The sequence below is a fragment of the Salvelinus fontinalis genome, chromosome 4 (assembly GCF_029448725.1).
Source record: "Salvelinus fontinalis isolate EN_2023a chromosome 4, ASM2944872v1, whole genome shotgun sequence".
In the NCBI taxonomy this organism is placed as follows: Eukaryota; Metazoa; Chordata; class Actinopteri; order Salmoniformes; family Salmonidae; genus Salvelinus; species Salvelinus fontinalis.
This window is the reverse complement of record NC_074668.1, coordinates 86813887-86826893: the sequence shown is the minus strand read 5'-3', so window position 1 is coordinate 86826893 and position 13007 is coordinate 86813887. Positions and strand designations below refer to the sequence as shown.

The window sequence follows — 13007 nt, the reverse complement described above, 5'->3', positions numbered from 1 at the left end:
AACGTTTTCCCATTGAATCATATGTACAGTTTAGTCTCTCTACACAGTGATCGAACAATAAGGGCTCTATTCAATCCGAATCGCTGAAGATCAGCGTTACAGCGTGATTGAAATTTAAAGACAATTGTCCTGCGTTAGTGGAGACTGCATTCACGGCAAAAACTGTTGGCTCAATCAGAAAATACCTTTACATGTATATTGCGCAATCTGTAACACTTCATCGATACAGACTGAATAGAGACCTAAGTACTTTACTTATTGACTTATTTAGGCTAATTACTTACTAACTTTCTATGTAACAAATGGAGTGCGATTTGGAGGTTATTTTTTGTTTCTGTTTGAAAAAATATATATTGTTTGTCTTAATATTAGTTTACTTCAGTTGCTTATTCAAACAATATCATATTTTCAGTAACGAAGCATCCTACCTAGCAGAGGTTTTTGGCCCTTTCTGGATGATCAAAGTTTACCGCTATGAGTTCCAGGTAAAGTACGAATTCATATAAAAATATTACTGTCGAGGATCATTCACTGCCAACATAGATAATGGAGGATCAACTCTGTGTTCCTGTGGCTCTGCATACATCTTGTTCTCAGTGGGTTCGTGGCACTTTAATTGGGGAGGATGGGCTCGTAGTAATAGTTGGAGTGGAATTAGTGGAATGGTATCAAAGATGCCAGTCCATTCGCTCCGTTCTGGACATTATTATGAGCCGTCCTCCCTCAGCAGCCTCCACTGACCTTGGTATTAATTTGTGATGTGTTAGTGGCATGTTTCCACGCTCCATACATGTGTGGAGAATGTATGGGCATCCTGAGCTCTGCTTACCTCTAGCAGTTTGATATAGCTCCTGGAATCTCTCTCTCTGTTTTCCTAGAAAGCCACATGCTGCTTCTGCTGCCCTGACAAAGAGGAAGGTTGGTAGCCTACATGTCAATAAATTCTCAACAACACTTCATTTGAAGGGTACCTGAATAAGGACTTCGTAACACATTCATGAAACATACATAAAACAAAAATAAGCAGTACATTTATGTTGACGAAAAACATCCTTTAAAGTTGCGGTTGTTGACATAAGCATGAATGTTAATGTAGTGCTTATGAATGTTTATAACAGTGTAATGAAGTCCTTATGTAGGTACCCATAAAATATATAGTTACGTAGTTATCTTAATACGGATTATTTTCCATATTATGAAGATGCCAGTATTAAGGCTGCAGAATAGAAAATATGTCTAAATAATTTATGTACAGACTAGCGGCTAGACTATACTGAGACTGGTGTTATGACATTCAAATAAATCAATATTATTTAGCACTATTCTTACACCTTCTGGGTAAATAAAATTATTGTGACAGATAAATGGCATGTTTTCTATATGCTGCTTTGGTATTGTCGAGAGCAGCACGATTCTTTATCACCCTCAGGTGATTGACTTTATATGTTCGGTCTGTGGTGTTTCCAGAGGTGGAGTTTGTGATTGATGAAGATATCAAGGGCTGCCAGAAGGTGATTCACAACGAGAGCCAGAGAGTGGCTTACAGCTACTTCTTCTTCCACTTCGTCTTCTTCCTGGCCTCGCTCTACGTCATGATGACCCTAACCAACTGGTTCAGGTCAATATCTCACTCACTGGGCATTGGACACCCCAGCAAACACACAACCACAACACAACGTTGTCTCAATGTTGGCGTTACATTAAAATGAAGACACTTTACTTGATGGCTCAATCATAAGGGCTACATAACCCTGTCATAATATAACAGATGTCATAAACAGTCATGATAGCTTTCAACGCGCTAGCGCATTTTTCATTTATATTGTGCTCGCATTTGGCACACTGCTTTTCCAAAGCAAAGCATTTCACACCGCATCCCAAACGCCTGAGGGTAACTCAACATCAGTTTGTCAATAAATGTCTACAACTAACTAGCTATTCATTTAGTACTAGTAGCTAAGATGAGTTAAACATTTTCGGCATAACTAGTTAGCAATGTATGCTAACGTTAGCTATCGTTACTAACTAGATAGCTAGAGGACTGCATCTAACTAGTTCACTTGCTGCTGATGTTGAATCATTGCTGGTGAATGTTGATTAAATCTTTGGGGGTTTTAACTGAGATTTGTGATATAACTAGCTAGCCTCCAGCTAGAGCTAGAAAGGGAACCATAACATTTGGTTGTGGTCACCTAGCAACAAAAAAGTGCACTGACTTGGCGGAGTGCATCAACAGCTCAGCCGTTCAAAGCGGAGCGTCTCTCTTCTTTTGGGGGAAATTGCCATGTCGACGCAGAACCAAACTTCATACAATCATTAAACAAACTACAGTTGTGGGCACTTAAGTTGTAACACTACCGTATAGCATCATGTAGCGATAGTCAAACATGTATTGCAGTACAGCGTAAAAAAACAAACATTTTAGTTCCCTTAATTGTGGGTAAGATTCTTGTTCACTCACCTCATCCGTTACCTGGGTGTACACAGCAGCTATATTGTGCCTCCATTGCTGTGCTAATCAAAATTCCTCTCCCACCTTTCCTTCCTCCACCTCCAGCTATGAGTCAGCGGTGCTGGAGACCACGTTCACCCACGGCAGCTGGTCCACGTTCTGGGTGAAGATGTCATCGTGTTGGGCATGCGTGGTGCTCTACCTCTGGCTGCTGCTGAGCCCACTCTGCCACTGTGGCTCTGACTCGCACCGCCCGCGACGCTCCCGCATTAAACGGCGCTCAGCCAATTCCTCCAGCCACGTCAGTGTCAGCGTCTGACCTGTGACCTTTGGGCCAGAGCCTGGCTTCTGGGGGTGGAGAACAGGATAGGACAGCTGGCAGGGGAAGATGGACAATTGCCCCTGCTGTGGTACCCTGAAGGTGGAGGGTGGTTTTGATGATGTCCCCTTGCACCCTCCACCTGTCTCCCATATTGAGGTCGGATGTCAGGGGTCAGAGATGAGAGGTCAAGGGTCAGAGACTCACTGCAGCTAGAAGGACAGACTAACAGACTAACCAGAGGATTAATGATTGAATCTGATGTTCCTCAAACAGACCACCTGAACCTCCAAACATAGACCAAGGGACTAACCAGACTGTGCTCTGAAACAGGAACAAAGACCCTATACAGAATAACTACATCCTGCCATTCAAACTGATTTCACAACATTTCACTATTGTTTCACTCGGTGAGCGAAGTATTCAGTCTGGTTTAACCAGGCTAGAACCACTATGGACTACTATGCTGAGACTGCCAAAAGGGAACAAAAAGGAGGAGCTCTCGACTCGCGTACGACAGGAGCTGTAGGGAAATTTTGGCTGACTTTTTACTCTTTTTGAATATTTTATTTATTATAGTAAGGACTGTGTAGCACTTTTTAAATTACAACCAGGGGTAGATTTGTCAGTAGGATCATTATTTTTCTCAGTGGTCTCAACAACTGAAGGTTTACCTGAATGTTTCGGTGAAAGTTTCCCTGAACGTTTCACACCATTTCGAAGGTTTACATGAACATTTTGCACATTAGTGTGTTCATACTGTTTGATTATGTTCGCTCTGGTGTGGAGCTAATGTGAATTATAAAATAAAATATTACTTAACACTTTCGCCAACAAGTATAATGCTATATTACTTGTTATAAGCATGTATGAGCCTTTATAATGCCTTACAATAAGGCCTATACTGTTTTATGTTGGCCGAGCAAATTTCCAACATACCTAATGGCTTATATAGTCAGGATCATTATGAGTTGATTACAACACATTATAAGGGGTTCATATATGCTCATGACAAGTCTTTCAATGCATTATATCTGTCGGCTTTAAGTAAAGTGTTACCAAATACTCTTATACCAATTATTTATTTTCGCAATGCCTTTTTAACATCGTGGGAGTGTTGTATCCATTTCTAAATTGGTTTTTGAAAGGAAAATGTGGTAAAATTGTTTTGGCAGTTCAGTTTTACAAGTAACCCCAGCTACAAGACCCTGACATGTTTGGTTTAAAGGGGCTCTCTGTGATCTGGGGTGTATTTGCTAGGAACCGAATGGAAACAAATGTGTCGAAACGGGAAGAGACCTACCTGGAATTTTCCAATATGAAACGCTTGTTTTTGTATTCACATTTCAAAATGCTTCGCTACGGAGTGCACTAATGAATGCACCCATGTTTTAGAAGAACCATGGAGGTTCGAAAGCCAAGTTTCTGTGAAGACTTCTCCACAGTTAATGACCAATTATTTGACTCTTTAAAACCTTTGTGTACGATACTATATTTAGGTCCTTTTTTAGCTCATTTCATGTTACTATGATAGCAGGTGTGTGAAGTTATTTTTGTAAATACATTTTGTAATGAAACACAGCTTCTGTTGATTAAAGTGTGATATTTTTGTAAGCGAACAACCCCTAAAATCACATTGTATTTTGGTAAGTGTTATGGCGAGGGGTTCTCTAATCACATGACTGGGAAAAAAAACTATAACCCAGTTTAACTAACAGTTCACACAATTCAAAATGTGCCCCTAACTAGATAGTCATTTTCAATGAAGAAGAATTGTGGCACTTGTTTTAACCCTTTAAGACTATTTTTGTGGTAGTGGAAGAAGTTTAAAACGTTTTACTTAAGCTAAGCATTTAAATATAGTCAAAGTTAAATGTAGTAAAATAATTGATTGGATTACTTTGATAGACTACTAGATCAACCTTATTACTTTGGATTGTAGGGCAGTTAAATCACACATTTCATCAGAAATAACTACACTCTGACTACTACACTTTTAGACACTCTCCTACTAGAAAATCACAGTATATGCAAACTGTAATAAAAGACAGAAGACAATGAGGCATTGTTGAAGTCCTCTCTGGGCTGGAGGGGTATCAGTGGGAAGAGGGACCCATTAGCCGGAAAGACGGAACCCTTTCCCTGGGAGGACTTCTTCCCCCAGGGGACACACTAGTTAACTGAGCATACCATACATTGGGCCCGATAAAATCATTAGATTTTTTGTCCTGATTCCGATTAGTTGTCTCCTGTTGATTTACTGTATCATAGCAGCAGGCTAACAGGAGGCAGTAGCAGTCTAAATGATCAGATTGAAACATGCGATGAGAAGTGATCAAGTGAAATATGAAGCAAGTGAACGGAGACAGCTTCACTCTGTCCAATCAGAACAGCAGGATCAACATACAGCCCTCCCTTCTCTTTACAGACAGGCAACTAGCCAGTTGACGTATGTACAGCACCGTGCTGAGGAAGACGACACGCTGTTGCCTTGGCTGCCACCTCTGGAGTAGTAGCTGCTTTCTTGTTGTCCACAATTCTTCGTCATCCTAACACTGTTGTTCTAAATTCAATCACCCTTTTCACCCTCTGCTTTATTTTCCCTGCGAGTATGAGTATCCATAATGAAGGCTTAATGAAGAGACATGAGAAAGCTGTTAGCTGAAGTTAGCCAGCTAATTTTCTCCACTCAACTCAAACAGCTGTAACTTTTGATTGGTGGCAGATACTTCTGTTCTGAATCCAGATTTGAATAGCAGAGAAGTAGAGGCAGATATCATATGCCCAACGTGTCTAACTTGATAAACTGGTCAGCTGATTTGTGTCAAAAGTTGCAGCGAATGGAATGTTAGAAGTCTGGAAGTTGATATTGTCACAATGGGACCTTTAGAAATCCCATGAAATTGAATGAAGATGGGAAATAAAATATTTTCATAGTTTAAAAAGTATAAAAGACATCAAAAAGTTGTATGCAAGCACTCAGCACGTTTTAAAGTTTGAATGACGTTTCTAGGGTAATCTACCTATACAAAATGCATATGAGCACAGACCCATCCCACCTTGTAAAATGTGGTGTCGGTGGTGTCATAGAAACCAATGTGTTGACAAATTTTTAAAACCTTAGAATAAAAAATAACTTGTTACAGCATAGTTAATGTATAGGAATAGATTGCAAATAATTCACCAGTCATTCAAATTAAATATGTTTCTTATATTTGTAGCTACTCAGTGCCACACCAATATAAAATACTGAATAATCCATATTTTTGTTTCTCACAAAAGTAAATATTCATGTGAATAAGACAACAGGAGACCTAACAAAACAAACTAAGGGAACCTGATTGATTTAATATTCAAAACACAGTAACACTTTACATTAACTTGCTCTTATGTCAGTGTAGTTTTAATGCATCGTAATAGTCGTAGTGGAAGTGGAATAAACTCAAACCCATCACTACGCAATTACAACGCAATTCATGAAGTACTGTGCTATAACATGTAACTACAATGTTACTAGTGTAATTAATGACACTGTTACTACACAGGTATAAGAGCAAATTAATGTAAATTGTTACCCAAAACACATACATCAAGAGAGAAATGCATTGATAATTTAAAAAAAATACTATATTTTAGAACAAAACACAAATATAAATGTTATGATCTAGATATTCTTTTGCCGCATAAATACAATATGGAACAATATGTTGTTTTATACATCTTAGGTATGAGAAGAAAGTAAAAAGTCACCCATTTATTTTGACATAGAGTGACTGAACTGTTAGCAGTCCTGGGGAGTAGTTCCACTACATTTAATTCAGTTAGTCATTTACCTATATTTTGTAGTAACTACATTCAAATCTGTGTCGTGTCTTTGGTAGTTAATTACTTGTTTTAGCCATGTAGCTATCTACTGGAACTGCCCGCTACATTTATTCAACAACTACCCCCTATTTTTCTCTCTCTCCCTGGCTACTGGGCTAAGCCAAAGCACTCACTCTGGCTGTCACAGATCTCACTACACTTAACTGTGTAGTCGATGACATTTCAGATATTATATTTTTTTACGAAGTAGTTTGGATGTAGTGAACTACTTTTTCAAAGTAACTATTAAAGTATATTTCTCTTTAGGGCAGCGTAAGGGCTCTATTCAATCAGATCCACTTTAGCCAACATCCGCGTAGCAGTTGTTCAGGCAGTGTCGGAGGTGGAACTGCGTTAGAGCAGCTCCTGGCATTATACCTGAAGCGGACATTGCTATTGGCTGCACAGAGTCGCATTAAGAGAAATCTCATGCAAGTCTTGTTTACAAGTTCAAAACACTGGAATGTGAGATGTGATCTACACCTCGATTCGGCTGATAGAAATCCTCATTATTTTCTTTAGGCTAATGATTTTCAATTTGAGCGTCATTATTTCTATATAGCCTACACTTTGTCATTCTGAATATGTAACTCGAGTGACAATGATGAAGAGTAGCTCTTCACCAATTTGACAGCTCCAACACAGTTACATCAGCTATGCAGGTGTCGGCTATCGCCGGTTAACACTTGATCTGATTGAATCTAGGCCGAAGTGTAGCTTAACCTCTTCTAGTGTGAAGTAAATGATACAAGCTATAAACTATATTTTCAGAGTAGCTTCCCCAACACTGCCTGTTAGTAATCCAGACAGATAGTTATAGTCAGTCATCTAGTTAGCAAAGGGAGCAAAACACAAACGCTTGGCCATTGAAGTGGATATATTCTTCTCTTTGGTAAGTTTAAAGGTGGGTGATAACGTCCACCTAAAGTGCTATACTTTGTGAGCTGGTCAGCTTTTGCATGGCTCTTTGAGGGCTTCGCCTTCTTATCGCGCTGACTGACAGATCTACTGGGTATAGTCTCTTCCCAGTGTTCAACTAGTGTTTGCCTCCGCCATTTTCAGTTCCCCCATTTTGGAATTCTAGTGGTTCTGTTGCTCTCTGTTTGTCTTTTGAAGGGCCAGAGGCAGGAAGTTGTTGCGTAGGGGTGTATGGGATTTTAATGTCACACACAGACGCACACATGCAGCCCCATTGTTTGTCTGATTCGCCATCAGAAGTGCTCAGTCTTGAGGAGTGTTAAGGAGTCGTGACAGTCAAAGTATGTGTGCATCAGTGGTGTTAGGTGTGCACGTGTATACTGTACATCTCTATGTCTAGGCATAGCCGCCTCTCAGTTCCGCAGGTGGCCTGGGCCCTCTGTTACGACACATATCCTCCAGGGGGCGCAACAGAGCGTCCTCTCTAGGTTTATAGGGTATCGCGTAGCTGTCCTCCTCCATCAGTATCCGGTTCAACGTCTGCTCGTTGTTAATGTGGCGACGCACCATCAGTACGTACTGGCGCCCTTCCTCCAGAGGGGGGCAGTCACACACGTTGGGCACCCACAGGAACTCGCGGTGCTCCAGGCGGAAGCGATTGTGGTAGGTGTGGATGATCTGGACATCGTAGCGCGTCTCCTCGCCCCGGTACAGCTTGCTCATGACTTTGGCACGGAACACTGACAACCAATGAAAGACATTATGCTAACCCTTTACATAAAGCCAACAGGTATTATGCATTAAAACTTGTTATAACTTACGAGCATGTATGCGCCTTTACAATGTCTTATAAGGTTTGTTGTGCCATGCTTGTTTTTCCATGCTGCGATTTTTCAACTGACTTAAAAAGGCTGTTTAAGTTTCACCGAATTACATTCGTTCCTTACTTTAAAAAACTATTCAAGTGAGATTTGTCAACTTGCACCACTATCACCTGATGTTGTAAACCCAACCCCAGCTGTAAACTGGGTCATGTGAATTGAAAGCACACAAAGGTGTTTGAACCTCTAACTTTAGGTATTCAAGAAGTTCAGACTTACCGAAGTCTTTCTGGCAGTACTGCCTCTGGCGCTCCCCTCGACCGCGGGCCCGCCTACATTTCCCACAATGCCCTACGGGAGTAGAAAGAGAAGCAGTGAGTTGATTTGAGCACAGATTGTTTTTTATATCAGGGTATTGCACAATGTTTAGGATGGCACAGATGAGTTTCTGAGAGTGAATAGGGGATTTAAGGATAGTAGAGTAGAGAGTGGGATAGATTAAAGGAAGAGTAGAGAGTAGGATATATCAAAGGAAAGAGTAGAGATTAGGATAGATTAAAGGAAGAGTAGAAGTAGTAGATAGTAGGACAGATTAAAGGAAGAGTAGAGAGTAGGATAGATTAAAGGAAAGAGTAGAGAGTAGGATAGATTAAAGGAAGAGTAGAGAGTAGGATAGATTAAAGGAAGAGTAGAGAGTGGGATAGATTAAAGGAAAGAGTAGAGCGTAGGACAGATTAAAAGGAAGAGTAGAGAGTAGGATAGATTAAAAGGAGAGTAGGATAGATTAAAGAAAGAGTAGAGCGTAGGACAGATTAAAAGGAAGAGTAGAGAGTAGGATAGATTAAAAGGAGAGTAGGATAGATTAAAGGAAAGAGTAGAGAGTAGGATAGATTAAAGGAAGAGTAGAGAGTAGGATAGATTAAAGGAAGAGTAGAGAGTGGGATAGATTAAAGGAAAGAGTAGAGCGTAGGACAGATTAAAAGGAAGAGTAGAGAGTAGGATAGATTAAAGGGAGAGTAGGATAGATTAAAGGAAAGAGTAGAGCGTAGGACAGATTAAAAGGAAGAGTAGAGCATGGGATACATTAAAGGAAAGATTATAGATTAGGACAGATTAAAGGAAGAGTAGAGGTAGTAGAGAGTAGGATAGATTAAAGGAAAGAGTAGAGTAGAGAGTAGGATAGATTAAAGGAAGAGTAGAGCGTAGGACAGATTAAAAGGAAAGAGTATAGCGTGGGATAGATTAAAGGAAGAGTAGAGCGTAGGACAGATTAAAAGGAAAGAGTAGAGCGTGGGATAGATTAAAGAAAGAGTAGAGAGTGGGACAGATTAAAGGAAGAGTAGTGTAGAGAGTGGGACAGATTAAAGGAAGAGTAGTGTAGAGAGTGGGACAGATTAGAGTAGAGAGTAGGACAGATTAAAGGAGGAGTAGAGAGTAGGACAGATTAAAGGAAGAATAGAATGTAGGCTAGATGAAAGGAAGAGTAGAGTAGAGAGTAGGCTAGATGAAAGGAAGAGTAGAGTAGAGAGTAGGACATATTACAGGAAGAGTAGAGTAGGACAGATTAAAGGAAGAGTAGAGTAGGGTAGATTAAAGGAAAGAGTAGAGTAGAGGAGGGAGGCAGAGGAGAGAGGATTGAAGGTGAGAGTTGAGGTTTAGGGGAGTGGGGGAGTGGGGGTGAGATAGGGGTTAAAGATTTAGGTGAGGGAGAGATGGAGGTGAGGTGGAGCAAACCTCCTCGGGGTGGTTGGGGTAGTCGGTTCCTTCTGGTCTCGTCCCTCTCTAGGCGGGGAAGGACAGGTGGGCGGTGGGGCTGTTGAGGGGGTTGTCGAGCTGGGTGGCGAGGGGACTTGATGGGCCAGCCACCTGGAGGAGCTGAGGGACAGTGCGGGAAAAGGTGAGTTACATTATTGAGTATCAACATGCCTTTGGAGTCAGGGCCAGGAGTTTTCATGACCTGACCAACAAAATGACCTGCGTCCAAGACATAAACTCAAACGTAACTTTAAGGGATAGTTCAGCGAGTTTACATATTTATTAGATATTTGTTTTCTTACCTTAAAAGCAGTCTATGGAAAAGGAGTAACTGCAATCCACACTTTGGTTTTGTTAAACTAGCCACTGCCAACAAAATGTTAACATTAGCATTTTTTTTTAAACCAAAGCACTGTGTAAGTAAATCTCCCCAGTTAAGCATGTTTTACATTTTATGCCCAAATAATTTTTAAATCATTAAAGAAAACAATTATTTGAGGACCACAATCCATTTAAGAGATGAGGGAAAAAATATCTAAATATGTAACATTTCTGAACTATTCCTTTAAATTTTGCATTAATAATCCATTAATTTGAGATTTGCGCAAACGATGGAGAAGCACATGTGTGTCTTGAATCAGGATTCGGGCAAGGGATCTTTCCAAGACATTCTTTAGGTAGAATCTGTAAGGACAGATGCTGGGAGACGAGAAGCAAGTACAGGGAGTGAACATTTAATGAAATAGACAGGAAACAAAACACGAACAGCGTCTGGACTGGGAAACAAAACAACATTAATGCTGACACGGAGATCCAACTGAGGAACAGATAGAGATAGAGGGGGCAATCAACAAAGTGAAGGAGTCCAGGTGAGTCCAATGAAGCGCTGATGCGCGTAATGATGGTGACAGGTGTGCGTAATGAGGGGCAGCCTGGCGCCCTTGAGCGCCACAAAGGGGGAGCGGGAGGAGGCGTAACAGAATCACTAAAGAGTGACTTTCTGTCCAGCATCAAATCACTATGATACGACATGAGCAAACATTGTCTTAGATCAGGGGTGTCAAACATACGGCCCGCGGGCCGGAACCGGCCCCCAAGGAGGTTCGATCAGGCCCGCAGGATAATTTGAAAGTGGAAAAAATGCATAAAAGACATGGAATTAATATTTTTAATTCGCTGCAATTCATGGATTATCCGCTAAGGGGCGCACTCTTTCAATCAGAGTAGAAGACAAGCCGCATCACTGAGACAGACTGAAAACAGCAGACGGTATCAATGCGCCATCTGCTGCTTGTTACGACGTTGTTAATACCTTGGTCTCTACCTCTCCGCTACACCCTCATTAGCCAAAATGTCGTTATCCAAACGGAGAAAAGTAGATAAGGAGTGTAGAATTTTCAAAGAAAAATGGACCACGTCCTATTTATTTACAGAGATGCACGGAAAACCTTCGTGCTTGGTGTGTTTGCAACAAGTTTCGGTATTGAAGGAATATAATATTCGACGCCACTACGAGACTCATCACAGCGAAAAATTTGACGGCTTGCAAGGACAACTGAGAAGAGATAAGATTAACGAATTGCTGGCGGGTCTGAGGAAACAGCAGTCAACTTTCATCCAGAGCCGAGAAGTCAGTGAAGCAGCGGTAAAAGCCAGCTACCTAATTGCTAGCGAAATAGCATTAGCATCGAAGCCGTATTCCGACGGTGACTTTGTTAAACGATGCATGATGAAGGCGGCTGAACTTGTATGTCCCGAGAAGCGACAAGCTTTTGCCAATATTAGCCTGACGAGGAATACTATAGCAGAGAGGATTTCGGAACTATCGGCAGATTTAGACAGTCAATTGAAACAGAGAGTCAAGTCATTTATTGCATTTTCCGTGGCAATTGACGAGAGCACTGACATCACAGACGTGGCCCAACTGGCCATATTTATTCGAGGAGTTGATGAGACATTGACTGTTACTGAAGAGTTTCTTGAGTTGGTGCCAATGATGGACACCACAACAGCCGAGGACATTTTCGGCTCTGTCGTTGCTGCATTGGACAGAGTTGGAGTGGACTGGTCCCGCGCTGTCAGCCTGGCTACAGACGGCGCGCCATCCATGGTCGGAAAGAAAGCAGGTGTCGCGACAAAGTTCAAAGACAAAGTACAAGCCCTTAATGGAGGAGATCGTTTCTGGACATTTCACTGTATTTTGCACCAGGAGGCATTGTGTTGCAAGTCGCTGAAAATGGACCACGTCATGGAGGTGGTTGTTCGCACTGTAAATTTCATCCGGTCCAGAGGTCTGAACCATCATCAGTTTGACAAACTTCTCAGCGACAGCAACATTACCCACAGCCTGCCATACCACACTGAAGTGAGATGGTTAAGCCGAGGCGCTGTGCTGAGGCATTTCTTTGATCTACGAGAGGAAATCGGACAGTTCATGGAGAAAAAAGGAAAACCGGTGTTGGAATTACAATCTCAGGAATGGCTACGGGACCTTGCATTCTTGGTTGATATTACTGAACACTTGAACAATCTGAACAAAATGTTGCAAGGCCGCAAAAAAGTTGTCACACAGTTTTCTGACAACATACATGCATTTAAGTTGAAGCTGACTTTGTGGGAGATGCAACTGGCAAATGGCAACCCTGCTCATTTTTGTGCCTTTGTACAATCAGTGGGATCAGTTGCAATGCATATTTGTGAATGATAAAAGTAAATTGCACATTTGTCTAAGGAAATATGAGGTGTTTCATGAAATGTTTTGTAAAAGGATAGTTCATTAAATTTCAATATTTTCCTAATGTTCTTGTGCTTCTTTACACCAAAACAAAGGAAAGACATGATATTTTGGTTATTTATAGCAGAGTATGGTATAATTTTA

General features: G+C 41.1%; 2 protein-coding genes across 2 annotated transcripts in view; one reads left to right on the top strand and one right to left on the bottom strand.

Moving 5' to 3' along the window:
- The window catches only part of LOC129852946 (serine incorporator 4-like), a gene marked incomplete at its 5' end in the record, with an annotated part of 27782 nt that extends 23388 nt beyond the window's left edge, over positions 1–4394 (top strand). The window contains 4 exons of the mRNA XM_055918546.1: positions 413–485; positions 879–918; positions 1468–1618; positions 2558–4394. Of these exons, the coding sequence (XP_055774521.1) occupies positions 413–485; positions 879–918; positions 1468–1618; positions 2558–2771 (478 nt within the window). The remainder of the gene's footprint in view (positions 1–412; positions 486–878; positions 919–1467; positions 1619–2557) is intronic.
- A 1573-nt stretch (positions 4395–5967) lies between these two features.
- The window catches only part of adamtsl5 (ADAMTS like 5), a 74843-nt gene continuing 67803 nt past the window's right edge, over positions 5968–13007 (bottom strand). Inside the window, exons 11-13 of the mRNA XM_055921810.1 lie at positions 10109–10249; positions 8654–8725; positions 5968–8293 (exon numbers count right to left, since the gene is read on the bottom strand). Of these exons, the coding sequence (XP_055777785.1) occupies positions 7950–8293; positions 8654–8725; positions 10109–10249 (557 nt within the window). The 3' untranslated portion in view covers positions 5968–7949. The remainder of the gene's footprint in view (positions 8294–8653; positions 8726–10108; positions 10250–13007) is intronic.